This window comes from Blennius ocellaris, assembly GCF_963422515.1.
Source record: "Blennius ocellaris genome assembly, chromosome: 15".
Taxonomy (NCBI): domain Eukaryota; kingdom Metazoa; phylum Chordata; class Actinopteri; order Blenniiformes; family Blenniidae; genus Blennius; species Blennius ocellaris.
The window spans coordinates 19,104,510-19,119,255 of NC_137664.1; the positions used below are offsets into that span (position 1 = coordinate 19,104,510).

Sequence of the window (14,746 nt, forward strand, 5' to 3'; positions counted from 1 at the left end):
ACTTCATCATGTCCATCTACTATTGAATATGAAGTAGTGGTTCATAGTTGAAGAAGTTAAAATGTAAATTCAATGGTTTCCTCAATCACTTCAATTGTAAAGAAATGAGCAGAGAATTTTAAACAATTTCAAAAGTAAAAACGAAATCAGAAAGAACAGGGGTGGAATGTCCTAAACAATCTACATTTTGACACTTGAATGGTTTAAATCAGATAAAGATGTTAGGAGGAAAAGGAAGTCAAAAACACAGAAGACTGTAAAGAGATCAGTCGAATGTTTCCAACATTCACACAATAAACAACATCCTCACCCATCACTTGTAGATTAAATCCATCCTGCTGTAAAATGCTGCACAAAGCCGTTGTTGGTCTGAGTTAGCTCGTCTATTTCTGGTGTCGGTCTTCCTCTACTCACAATTTCCATTTCTTCCGCAAACAAGCGCATTGAAAAAGGTCCTGAAGCAGATCCGCTATGGTATCATCCGATCTTGCTGTTAAATTAGCCGCCATCACTCCAGAGTAGCGGAAAATAACAGAACCATCACCACCTGCCCATGGGCCAATCAGTCAAGCTCATTTCAATGACGACACCACGACTAGAAACTTTGCTGGCCCTAAGGTGGTCCATCAATAACACATCAAAATCTGACTGGCCGATGATACTGTCACTCAACATTTTAACCCAATAGCAGCATCCAGCATCCAGCATTTAAATTCTAAATCCTGTAAAATACGTTTAAGACATTTTCTACATCAGTTGTTTGAAATCTTTATTGTTTTCAACCCCTCCATCCCCCAACCCCCCCCCAAAAAAGTTTTTTATTTACAATTCAGCCAAAAATCTTCAAGGTTTGCATGTATATTAATTGTCCAGCAGCAGCCATCTTTTAAGAACAGGCATCGATACCGATCACATGGACCCGCTCCCCGGCACACCGCCGGACCCCCACCTCGCATTCGGTCATGGTCACGTTGGCTCCTCCAGCACCGGGGCTGACGCACACGGGGGCGGAGTCTGTGGGGCATTCAGACGAGGCGTGGCATTCACATTTTTCACCCGATGCTACAAAAGATCAATGGGAGAGAAAAAAAAACAAACAAGTTTTGTAAGATTTTTGTCACTTCTTCTTCAATCATCATTTTTCACCTGGAAAGCCTCCCAGATCGCCTGTTTTTTTTTTTTTGAAACAGATGGATAAGTCCGTCAAGGCTCACCTCCACATTTGGTCCCTGGTTTGCAGTCCTGGCAGGACGCGAAGGTCTCCTCGGGCCAGGTACAGTCCTCGTCTCTGACCAGGGTGATGAGGCGTCCCCTACAGCGCAGAGCGCCGAGCTGGCACAGGCTCAGTAAACGGGTCGGACTTAAGCCGAATCTGAAACACAGCTGCAGCGAGGTCCTGAGAGCAGGGAGAGGGACGTTACACTTTAAATATCTCTTTTTACCGATAGTAAAAAAAAAAAAGAGAGAGAATGAGGAGTCATACTCACGGGCACTGAAAAGGACTTTTACACACACACTGGTTTGTCCCCGGAGTCTCCCATACTTTACACTTCAGCCCCGCCGGAGGGGAGGGGCTTGTGGGCGCTGCTGGGAAACAAACACCAGCTCAACACACAACCTTACGCAGCGCTTTGTAAGCCAAAGTTGTTATACACGCTTTTCATCACATCAGTAGTTGAGCTCTAAACGAACTTTTAGCAACGTTTCCCACCAAGGTGACTGTTGCCAAAACTGGGTTTGACCTGCCAACGACCAAAATGTCAAAGTTAGCTGAGCCTTAGGCCCGTTTTCAACGTGAAAACCGAAAATATTCGTGCTTGGAGTCACTGAATATGTTACTTTTTGAAAACGGTTCCCTCGGTGGAATTTTGTTAAAAATGCTCCGTGTGAACGGCAGAAAACACAACTTTTCTGAAACACTACTGCTGTGTATGTGCCTCACGGCCAAAGTTTATAGTTCTTCTGCTCATGCACAAGTAAATGGACAATAATAACAATGGCGGCATCCAGAATGTCGTGACTCCCAGTGGAGATTCTCCTGAGACTTGGAAGTTTTATATTTGAGAGTCACTATAATAAGTCTGCTCGTAAGAATGTGTGTGTTTATGACGTGTTGCTCTCTGCATGCATGTGTGTGTGGTTTCATTTCAAAAATCAATAACAGCACCAACTCCTTTCCCAGCATGCAAACTACAACTTTTTCTATGGGTTTTTTATGTGTGTAAATGAACTTTGTTTTCATAACATTGCTGTGTAAATGCAAAACCTTTCTAAAATTATGTGTTTTCAAGTGAAAAATCATGTAAACGTGGCGCGAGCACTACAACCTGATGGATTAACTAATGACCGGGTTGCTTGTTAGTAGCTTAAATAGCTAACCTGCTAAAATGTTGTTTGTTGGCAAATAAAAGGAGTTTCTTCCAGCTAATTAATAAAAAAAAGACATGAAATAATTTTAACAGCAAGCTAATATAAAACACAAGTTGAAAGCTTTGTTCGACAACTGTCAGAGTAATTTTATATGTAGTTCTATCTTATTTCTGTGTATTCTCTCTTAGCAGCGCCCCTGAGGCGCTGCTCACTAATCACATGTTCTGAGCAGGTCAACCTGACCGAGGCTGATAAACAAGATGAGCCGCGTCTTCCACACAGCTGCCATCTCGACGTCCCATGCGCGGGATGTCCTTTGATTGTATTCATAGTTGATAAACTGTTAAAACTCACAGAATGTTTTGTTACTATGATGTGTATCCTGTAAACCCTCCCCTTTGTTTAATGAAATAAAACCGCAGGAGAAATGGTCTGAAGCTCAGAGTGGGTAGGAGGTGTAATCTGAACACGCTCCTAGGCCATTCTCCTCGCGAGTAACCAAAGCTCATTCGTGTTGTCTTCTTCTTTCTTGCAGATTTAATAAATGTCTGTAGCCTAAACCTGACAACAACACAGTTTCCTAAGTTGTATATCTAATTTTGTTGTGCATACAGAAACTATATTAAGTTGCATTGATGTGTTTTTTATAGCTACTGTTAAGAACAGTAGGTAATTTTGTTAAATCTTGACATTTTCTATAGCTTGATGCATATTAATGGGTTTCAACCAATGTTTTTCCATTTTAAGCCATTTCTACAATTTAAGAAAAAAACTTTTTTTTTTGTATTGTAGTAGTTTATCTGTTTCTACCATTTGAGCTCTTTGAGCAGTTTGACCTGTTTTACAGTTCAAACAGTACAGCCGGGGACAGTGACGGCGTCTGCCACCTGCTTTGCAGTGAGTGTGAGTAGGAGACGGAGACCACTGGAGACTGGGACTGCAGATCATCTCCGACACCTCGCCGTCCAACGCCAGTCCATCGGGACAGGACAGGGTCACTCTTTCTCCAATCTGATAGGCCGCTTTTGTGGGCGTGGCTTCAACGATGTCGTTGAGCGAGGGACTCCCACATGTAGTGCCTGGAAACAGGAAACAAGAAAAAAAAATGTCAAGAATGTAGCTTATTGGCAATATTTCAAATCTCTTTATCTTTACATTTGATTTAGCTTAGACGTTTTATTTTCAGAGCAGAGGATCAAGGGTTTCAGGAATGTATTAGAATATGTCGAGCTTAAATATGTGATGCAGAGATGCTTTAGACAATGTTTGAAGTGAAAACTCATCGTTTTTTTGCATTTTCATTTCAAAAAAGTTTTGCGTCTGCACGGCAATGTTTTGAAAACGATATCCATTTACACAGAAACAGCAGAAATACTGTGGGTGCTAAAACATGACATAAGGTTTTCCGTTTTCACTTGATAAGGTTGTCATGTAAACAGGGCCTGAATGCTAACCTCCAGAGGAATGCTGAGTGCGACTGTACCTCGGACTTCAGCAGCATTTAAAAGCTGATACGGCTGCTGCTGAATGTTGTGATTGCTTTTGAAGACGTACGTTTACACAGCATCGATCCGGTGCTCCACTGCTGGTTTTCACCACAGGTGGCGATGGTGCTTCCGACGAGGTAATATCCCTCCAGACAGGAGTACTCCACCATGTTCCCAACCAGGTAAAAGTCTTTGGGATTCTTAAAAAAAAAAAAAAAAAAGGGATTCATATTATCAGTTGATTTTCACTTGAAATTACATTTTGAGCGACACCGTCTCACCTGAATAAATCCATTCCTGAGGTTGGGAGGAGGTCTGCAGGTTTTTGGTGGGGCCACGGAAAGGCTGAAGCATTGAGGCTCCATCATCCTGGTGGGACCACAGAATACATTTGAGGAGGATTCCGACCAGCAAAGACGGGGATCGTGCTGAATAGATCTCTGTTGTGGCTCCAGAAAAGTGTAAAAGCTCATAAAGCTTGTGGTTTTCTGACCGACATGATAAAAGGAAGTCCTTACTGTAAGAACTGCATGCCTGCCTCTTCGCAAGGCTTCTGCTCCGCCTGCAGCCCGATGCAGTTCTGACCTCCTCCGCTGGGCGCCGGGTTGTTGCAGCTTCGACTCCTTGACCTCTGACCCCCAGAACAAGCTCCCCACGAGGACCAGCAGCTCCAGCCACCGTGGATCATCCCTGAGAGAGTGAGAGAGAGAGAGAGAGGTCACGTGGAGACGTGGAGAAGATGTGGAGCACCGCTCCGGTTCTCCAGTGGGTGTTTCACCTGGCTGCTCGCCGGTCGGGACTCCTCTCTGGCACGCCGTTCCCGACGTCCCGGGACGGCACACGCAGCGACACTCGGAGCCCGTGAGCAGCGGCCGGCCGTTGTTGTGACACGGCCTGCAGTGGCAGGGATGCTCCTCGGCCAGGAGCTCCTCCGTGGCCCTCTGCAGGTGGAGCTTCTTCAGCCCTGCGCACTGTACCTCCTTCACCAGCTCGTAGATCGGCCGCAGCTGCGGCACAAAACCTCGCCGTTCAACACTCATCATGTCCGTTTTGGTACGTTTTCTCTATCTGTGCAGCCGTGTTTAAATTGAACCCTCTTCGGTCATTAAATTCTGAAAATTAACTTATGTTTTGATATTGTTCTCATATTTTGTTCTGCATAAATCTTTTTAAAAACTTCCGTTCTGCACAAAACTACCAAATACACAGGCTTTTTCAATAGTTTAACCATTTGAGTGGCAGTTTGATGACTCGATGTCACTGTTGTTTTGGATGAAAAAAAAAAGTTATTTTCCATATAGCAAACAAGCATCAACATGTATGCATTATTAGTTTTCGTGAGCATCATATTTAACATTGACTTCACTTTTGTATATCATCAAGTCCAAAAATAAATGTCTTGTTCATACAACTGCTATCTAAGGAGTCATGTTATGCAAAATTCACTTTCTAAAGGCTTTCCATGTGTCCACATACCTAGAATGACACCCCAGAAGTGAAGAAAGTGTGTCCTCTCTCTCCCTGGCATGTATCAGTTTTCAAAAAGTGATTTGCTACAATGAGCCAATCAGAAATCAAACCCTATATTGTGTCATCAGGGCCTTTGACTCCTCCCACAATTGTGGCAGCTCTGCTCTGGCACATGGCACCAAGAGAGGAAATACTTCCTCTTCTTCCCAAGATGGACATGTGTGGGTGGAGCCAATATAGCTCACACAGACACAGCAGATTCTGAATGCAGCTCCTATGATCCAATATTCAAATGGGAGAAATCAAAGAAAATCTGGATTTGGGACATTACACTTTGGATACAATGTTTTTGGACCAACGAGAGCCATGTGAAGTTGTTGAAAAGCTGGATAATATGACCCCTTTAAAGTAGTGAAAATCCTGCTTGTCTGAGTAAAAATCTTGAAATTACTTGTTACAGTTTTACTAAAATATATAACCCCAAAATTACAAATGCATGATTATAATTTCTAATGGCGATGACATTTAAAAATGTGTTTTTAAATGGGACTACGGTAGCTTCTCTGCTTGTGTGCTTGTGTATTGGTGAGTCTTGACACCATTTGTTTTTACTTCCTTGGACATCTGTAGGTGACGTGACAAGGTTTGGCTCGTGGGCCTAGTGGCCCAATGTGCTGACTCCATCGTTTTCAGTATTTCTTCCAATTGTGTAAAAATAGATATTTTTTCCCAAATCTTGCCGTGTAAATACAAAACTTCTCTGAAACGAAAAATGCAAAAATGATGTAACCGGGACCTATATCCCATCACCATTTGCCCCTAAACTAACCCAGTGATCTCTGCCTACTTTCAACTTCTGGATGGCGCGTCACTTCCAAACAGAGGAGAGCAAGCAATAAGATGAACTATTTTACCTTTTGGTTTATTACATCTGGAAAGTCTTTGACGGATGAGGCCCAGTTATCGTAGATCTCTCCATTAGCTTCAGGATTTTCCAAATCCAGAACACTCAGCGCTCCGATCAGCGACGTGTCTCCTCCATTTATATTCACCTTAATGGGCTTTTTGGTGACACTGTTTCCTGTGGGTAACAGCAGAGAATCTCTACTAATAAGAGCGTCAACATGACTGGACACTCTGGTGTTAAAATGAAAGCTTTTGCTCACCATCGCTGAATGCTAAAGACTTTGAGAGCTTTTCACACACAATTTTAGTTTTCTTCCTGAACCAACGACGTTTCACCTTTTTCCAACACCTCTGGTACTCCAGATCAGTGGTACCTTCACACAGACAGAAACAATTAGTTAAACACTGATCTAAAGAGATGACGGGCACATTTCAACAGGAAACAAACAGGAAATGGAATTAATGAAGTATTTTTAGCGTATGGTCAAGCATTAGCATACATGCTAGTATTAAGATATATGCTAGGATTTTGATATGTGTTAATGTGCACGAGATTTGTTATAATAATTATACATGTCAGTTGTGGCTATGTGCTAGCTTTAGCTATGTTCATTTGGATAACCAGCAAGTTCTGAATGGCAGCTTACAGCTTTAATTTGTAAAATTTTTCTAATGAAAAGCACAGCTTGTGTTCTAAGTCAGGACTCTGATTGTTTTTTAATGGAGCCCTCACTCGCCCTGTGTCTGCAAAGCCTCGAGGTCCTTTTGGTCTCTGGCACCACAGGTTGGGAACCACTGGACTAGATTTTACACTTTTCAATGACAAAATATGTCATGTCCCTAGTCTGTAATGACCATCAAAGAGATTTTATAAAACATGGATCCAGATGCCTTGATAAATAAATGATACATTACTTAGAATAAATTCCAAATAAAAACTGACATACGATGCGTTTTCCACTTTGCCTTGACTGATGCTCAACAGGAAACATGCTGAGCTCCTACTTCAACAAGATTGTAAAACTTCATTGATACATTTAATGAGAAATATCAAATCTATATAAATTGTTTTTAAGCTCTAGCTAATGGATTTTTTTTTTTTTTACCAAAGCCAATATGTGCCTGTTTTGATTGCTGGTTTGTTTGTCTGCAATAACTTCAAAACCCGTCAACTGATTTTTCATTAGATTTCCACGGCAAACATATTTTTAATCACGTGGAAAGACCTGGACTTTATGTTTCCCCGGTCGGCTCGACGTGAAGTCTTCTCACCGCTCGACGTGAAGGCCTGTTGATCGAACTCCAGCAGGGCTTGATATTCGCCTCCCAGCGAGCCCTCGGAGAGGTAGTGTGTGCCAAATCTCTGTAGTAGCTGGCGGTACGACGAGTAATCATATGTGATGGGCAGCGAAGACAAGGCCTTCCAAAAGCCCTCGGACAGGGTCAGATACTGAGGGGCAGAGTTCTGAAACTGGGCCAGCTCCACTTTATTCTTCAGGACTAGAAGTCGGTAGGCCTGGATGGGGAATACAGAAAGAGAAGGATCAAACTCACCTCCACAAGAGGAGGTTTTTGGATCTTGAAATGAGTCATTTAAATGATTTTCGAGGAAGCTCAGCCTCAAAGTTTCTCCATAACTTCACCTTGTTATCGGTGAGCTCTCTGTGGAAGGTGCGACGGTCGTGTCCAAACAAGGCGTTGGACTGGATGTGCTGCATGTAGGACCAGGAGCTTTCATAAGACTCGTCACTCTCTTCATTGTCTACTGTGACCTGCAAAACAAACAAAAGAAAAGTCGATGTATCTTTCGTCACGGGTAGTAGATGATCATACTTGATACTGATAAACTGCTTCAGCTGATCCGTTCAAAGTGGATTAATCCTTTAAGACTCTTCCCTCAACGTCAGCGATGATACTCAAGGTTTGTGGTAATGAGAGGAATATTTTGGAAAAGGTTGGCTGAAGAGAAAACCACCCAGAGAGAACGTTTTTACAGAGTCTGAGCAGAAAATATACATAGGGTTGTATCAATACCGTTTTTTTTTTTTTTAAAGAACTGAGTACGAGTATTAAGCTTTAGCCACTTGCTGATACCATACATCAACACGACTACTTATTAAATGCCATTAAGTCAAATTCGTACTCCATACGCAAAGGTTACGAAAGGCAATGCTTTGCCACAAACCACCTCCACACAGCCTTGAAGGCTCCAGTGTAATACAGTCTACAGTAGTAGACTCTTTTACGAATACGAGTGTGCCACACTGAAAAAAAGAAAATAATTGGAAATAGTTGGTGCCAACCTAACTAAACTGCTTCAATCGGTCGCATCTAAATGAATCAAGATCTTCGTATTTAATCTAATTGATCAGCTTTATTTAATTAAGTTAATGAATTATGTTACCAATTGAAGCAATTCATTTTAGTTGGTCCAACTATTTTCTTTTTTCAGTGCATGCAATATCCGACATGGTATCGGTATTAAAGGGTTGGGGTTAATTTTCATTTCAATATTACCATGTCTTCTTGATGGCACTGGTAAGTTCATGTTCCACATGTGTGAAGTTCCACTGTCATAGTATCAGCTCTATTTTGCTATTGGTTTTTGAATTTTCTATATATGTGGTCCAGGATTTATAGTCATGAAGAGCATGAATGTCAAATCCTGTCAGGAGTAGCAGCATAGAAATAAAAAGGGTGATCGCTAAACAAAGGCCCCCGTATGGATTGTTTTCGTGTTTTTGTTTCGGGAAAGTTTTTACACGGCAACGTTTTGAAAACGATGTCTGTTTGCACGGAAACGGCAGAAATGCCGACATCGATATAGTTTTCAAAAAGATGCGCTTCAAGTGGCTCCGAACAGCGTTGTCTTGAAATTGTTACTTGGAAACGTTGTCGTGTAAACAGGGCCTCACTTTGTGACCATCTATCTTTTCTCTTTAAATGCTTTATCCAAGCGAGGGTCGCATGGTCACTAAACACAGTGATGATCTTGGGCTCACCTCAAAGTTGTATCTGAGGACGTTGTGTGGCAGTCTGTACATTGCTTTGTGGTCACCACTGAACACCTTCCTGCACTGCCCTCCGAAGCTCAGAGTGTTGATCACAGCCGCTCTCAGTTCTCCCGTGAGGACGTTGTAGCTGTAAAACATGACAAGGACTTTGCTGGACTGTTCATCCAACAATGGTAGATTGAAACGGGATTAGACAGGCGCGCACCCTCTGCCCGTGAAGTCCGAGTTCGGAGGCGTTTTGTCCAGGTCACAGGAGTCATGATTGTTGTCTTGATGACAGCTGCGCTCGTCCAGACCGTCCTCGCAGTCCTGATCTCCATCGCAAAATAAAGACGGGCTGATGCACTGACCTGCAACGGTTACATGATTACACTTATCAAAACTACTAAAGATTCAGGCGCTATTTACGTGACAACACCTCATTTTTGCATTGTCATTTCAGAAAACGTTCGCGTTTACATGGAAATGGCCGGAATGCTGAAAGTTATGTCGTTCTCAAGTTGGGCCACGAGTTGGAGCTGTTGTTTTAGGGTTAGGCTTCGGGACAATATGCTATAAACATTAGCAATGGTGAGTCTCGTGTACGACAGTAGTTTTCAGTTATTTGCACCATACTGTCTGCATTGGTTTTAGTGATGACTGTAAACATCCCATTTGAGTGAGGTCCCTGGAATCACAGCGTACCGGAGGTGCAGCGGAAGCGGTCTCCGCAGCCTGCTTCCAGGGGGCATCCTTTCTCCGGTTGACACGCTTCTGTTTGAGCGGCTTCACCTGAACATGGCACGCCGCCAAACTGAGCGAACACCTCCACGTGGCGAGTTCGGACCTGAAAACGAAGGAATTGCAATCGTAACAGGCAAGAAGGCTGGTTCGAATGCGTGAAATTATAGACGTAACCCGTTTCCATGGATCTACTTAATTTGGTCTTTCACTGGGATTTCAGCTCCAATGTTGTTGTCAAGCTAAGGTCTCGACTAGCTCTTCTCACACATGGACTAACTTTCCGGTGCTCTGCAGTACCTTTGTTCTGGTGCAGCCATCGCACTCCGACCACTCCCCGTACGGCCCCCATCTACAGTTCACACGCTGCTGACCCCTGAGGGCAAGACACATTATCACTACCTCAAAACCACTAACAGTGCAATAAAATAAAACAATAATAATTTATAAGAAATAATAATAGCCTCTTCATGAATGACTGATATGAGACATTGTCATATATTTCACTTTCCTGGCTATCTGCAAAGCGCTTTGCATTTCAAGGGTTTCTTGGAACAACTCAAAGCCTGATTAACTTACATGCCTGTGCGTTGAATGCACTGTTCAAAGACTGGAAACTGATTTAACGGATTGCTGTATCCCATAAATATCAGAACGAAATGTGAGATGCAGTTGGAAGTCATCAAGCATATCAAAGTGTGACAGCAAATAAATCCGAGGAGACTTTGAACCAACGGAAAAGATTCCGAAAAAGCTACGAGATCTAAGGAGCTGTACAACACGAAACATGCATTACAATAAAGTAAACAAAAGTCATGGGATTCCAGCTGAGGAAAAGCTTCTCGCCACAATGAGAGCTGAAAGCAGAGTTAATGTGAAATACATTATGGAACACATTTCTTTTTTTCTTTTTTCTTCTTTTTTCTAGATAATTTCAGACATGTGCAAAACATGTGCAACACACACAGGTGCACCTATATCAATATACACACATATTCATATATAAACCCCTTAGTGATAATATAATAACATTTATATTATATGAAACTATGTTTACACAAAATAAGTGATCTTTGTTCAAGTAAACCTAAACACACTTAAGTCATATATCTAATTAACATGTCTGAAAAATTTTTTATAATGTCCCTTCTGTATTAGTAATATATAAATCACATTGCCTGTTGTGCATCAATCTATTGACACAGACTCTACCTGGTTTTTTTTTATACTTGTGAACTTTTAATGGGGAAAAAACAAGATTATGAATGTGGTGCATGCCATACAAAGTAGTAACTTAATACAACAGTAAAATACGATTCAATATTTGGACCAAAAGTAGAGAGAAGTTGTACTTTCTGTCCCAGGAAACATAGCTACTGTAAATAAGGAAAAATAAATATCCATTAGCTGGAGAATACAATCAATACAGTAATGTGGCTCTGTAACCAGAGTTCCAAAGGCTAATAAATGTGCACTCCTACCAGACTGGTGATATAAATGCAAGTGTTAACGCCAAAGCAGCAGCCAAATTCAACTGTGGACAAAGAGAAGAACACAATTCAGCAACTTCTGTTTTCATAATTCAATGGAAGTTCTATTTTCTGTTAACTTAAATCTCAAAATTTAAGGTAAAATGTTTTTACCTTCATGGCGTCCTGATTCGACAGCGGCATGTGAGCCAGACTGACCATAATCCTCGTCAAATAATCCACTGGGAGGTGTGAGCTGGGATTGCTCCACACACCCCGAGTCCAGGAATTCCCTCGCTGAAGAAAGTCTTGAACTTCAAGTCCAAACGATTCGCCGACATTGACCTCATGAAGAGCTCCTGTCCACGATGTCGCTGTGGTTTGTCCTCTTGACGCTCCAGCAAATAAACAACTTACCGTCCTGTTTGTCCTTGGGTGCTGCCGGAACATCAGTGTTTATCCTGGACCGACCTGCCACGGCTCGACCAAAGGTTGACCAGATGTCAATATCCACTACTCACAAAACGCTAAGGATATTTGGCTTTCAGGGTGAATCGATGGAAAATTTAGAACGTTGATGCGACAGTGATGATAATTCATGTGAGTAGGGACTTTAAACGGAAGCAGCAATGTGGATTTCCTCATCTCAAACAATGACTTGTCAAGTGGCCTGAAGCATCATTCCCAGATTGACGACGACGTCTCCTGCTGTTCACAAGTGAACTTATTGTCTGTTGAGGCATCAAACGGTCCTCAGGTCATCGAGGTTCTGGGTACAGAGTTAGGAGCCTCTTCACGGCCGCCCAGCTGATCCCAGAGGTTTTCTATGAATCACATCTGGAGGAAGTGCAGGTTTCTCCAATTGAGGTCCTTCAGTCTCCAGCAGCCGTTTCCTCACGATGCCACCTCCATGAGCTGGAGCGTTGTCGTCCATGGAGGTGAGATGAGGCCTGTGTTGTTCATGCAGGGACACAATGACTGGATTAACCATGTTCTTCATGTAGTATGGAGGTGTTAAAGTGGAGGACAAAAAGTTTAGAGAAGGTCACATTAAGTCCATCCGGGAAGGTTTATTTTAGCATCATCCTGAAATTTCACCAAAAAGCCCAATATACATTCTTTTCTCAGTAATTCTCGTTATACACTCATGCACTACGTTATTGTGAGAATCTTTTTTTCCTTCATTGCGATCATCAATCATCCCGACAGTTTGTTCATTTTGCCTTATTTTCACTCTTGTTTCAAAAACTCCCTTCTTACACAATCTGAACCGAGGTCAACTAAAGTTTGCTCAGCTTTGTTTAAAATGCAAGAAATTTCCCAAAGGACTTGAACCCATCACAGGGTGTTTCCCACATCTGGACTCTTAGTTTTGGGGATGCGCCAATATCACTTTTTTAAAAGGACGAATACACGTACTGGTAGTAACATTTAGTTTCTTGTTGATACCCATTATCGATACCAGTACTTATAGAATACCATAAATCCTAATTCATACTACCTATGTGAAGGCTAGAGTCAGACTTAATTATAAAATAAAAAAAGCTACTGTTGTCCCTTCTTCATTTGTCTTCTTCATTCAATTCTTTTCTAATCTTGTTTATTTGTTTCTTCACATGTTTGAAATAAAGAAAGATATCCTATCAAAATCTACTTTTCTATTTTCCTTCACATTTGGATTTACTCAGGCTTTTACTTAGTTGTAAAAATCTGTCTCCTCTCTCTCTCACTTGTTAATATGTCTTTAACATAAAATGATTTGTTTTTAATTTGGCACATTGATATTTATCGTATGTTTCTGTCCATATATGTGAATATGAGTTTTGCGTGTGTGTGTGTGTGTGTGTGTGTGTGTGTGTGTGTGTGTGTGTGTGTGTGTGTGTGTGTGTGTGTGTGTGTGTGTGTGTGTGTGTGTGTGTGTGTGTGTGTGTGTGTGTGGAGAGGCAGTAGGTGGTCCCTGCACTCTGACGGCTCTGAAAACAAATCTGCTCACATGTGACTGGGTGAGACAGACTCACATGAAGTGCTGTGCTGCTGGATGAGCGCTGAAATGTGACTCCGCGGGAGCAACGCTCCTCCTGCACAGACGTGTCATGCAGTGATCAGTTTGTTGGATCGTCATTACTGTTCACACTGACAGAAGCACTGGTACATTAAACAAGCGAGTAACAGGTTTAACTCGAACCTCCATGTCAGAATATGAGAGCTCTGGTGTAACGCAGATGTTCAATCAAGTAAAAGTCATTGATTGAGATTAATATCTGCTTTTAATCTCCCATTAAGTGCAAAGAAACTTTCAAATTGACTAGATTTAGAAATACGCATTTGCTTTGAGTAGCAGAATAATGGAAATGCTCAGTTTGACAGATGTAAATGGCGAGAGAGAAGGTTTTACTGTGACTGTTTAAGTCTGTCTGTTCACTTCCAGCTTTTACTTTTTTGTAATTATTATTCTTACTGGTCATTTCTTACAGACATATTGAAACATTCACAAAATACAGATACATACAAAAAAAAGAAAGAAAACTATCCACACGTGTGATTCAAATAACCATTTTGAGCACAAGAAAACTGCTAAATGTCTGAGTAGTTATCTCTAAAAACATTATTTACAGATTATTGTCTACCACTTTCTTGATATATAATGTATTATTTTCAAGTCTGACTCTAAATATGACTGTTTGAAAAAGGACAGGCATTTTTTTTACGCCATTCAAATGTATTGACTGAAATCCATGCTTTACCAAAGATAAAGAAAAAAACATAACATGACTGTTTGATTAACTTTGGTCTGATTACCATGTGCTTACAGAAAAATGGAAGTTGCCAAATAGGATTACTTGCGTGATAAAAGAGTGAACTTGAGTTTAACAAAGTGGCATACAAACACGATTAGAAGGCCTATGTGGAAGGCTGTCGAGGGACTAAAATATTAGAAAACTGTGTATTTAATCGAGATGAGGCTTTTCCAGGCCAGTACTATGAGACACTTAAGGAAATGATTTAACTGGTGTTGCAGATAAGACCAGAAGGCAGCAGGTTAAAGGAGGTGATATGACTGAAATACCTTGAAACCTGCAAAGTGGTAAATATCCGGCCTGCTCCAGTCTATTCACTGAGACAGTGACAAGTCTTTGCGTCATAGGGGTTTAAACTGGTCCCGTTGCATTGCTGAATTTGCCTTGTCAGCTCTACGCTACACTTTTTCCTTTTTCTCATCATCACAAACATCATTACAGCGCAGCTATCATTGTTTTATAGCGTCCTGAAATGACGGCTTCACCTGGAGGTCCATGTGTGTCTTGAACGA

At 41.6% G+C, this 14,746-nt stretch overlaps 1 protein-coding gene across 1 annotated transcript; it reads right to left on the minus strand.

The window, feature by feature from the left end:
* Positions 1-886: 886 nt before the first annotated feature.
* On the minus strand, positions 887-11,658 carry LOC308140261 (complement component C7-like; the record flags this gene model as incomplete). Its single annotated transcript, XM_080509946.1, has 18 exons — positions 887-1,062; positions 1,215-1,396; positions 1,488-1,584; positions 3,258-3,449; positions 3,925-4,057; positions 4,139-4,226; positions 4,376-4,547; positions 4,636-4,864; positions 6,242-6,408; positions 6,494-6,607; positions 7,506-7,749; positions 7,877-8,005; positions 9,236-9,374; positions 9,453-9,597; positions 9,932-10,073; positions 10,268-10,343; positions 11,449-11,501; positions 11,611-11,658. The coding sequence occupies 18 exons, from the start codon at positions 11,656-11,658 to the stop codon at positions 887-889; spliced, it is 2,526 nt and encodes an 841-aa protein (XP_080366072.1).
* Between the last annotated feature and the right edge of the window lie 3,088 nt (positions 11,659-14,746).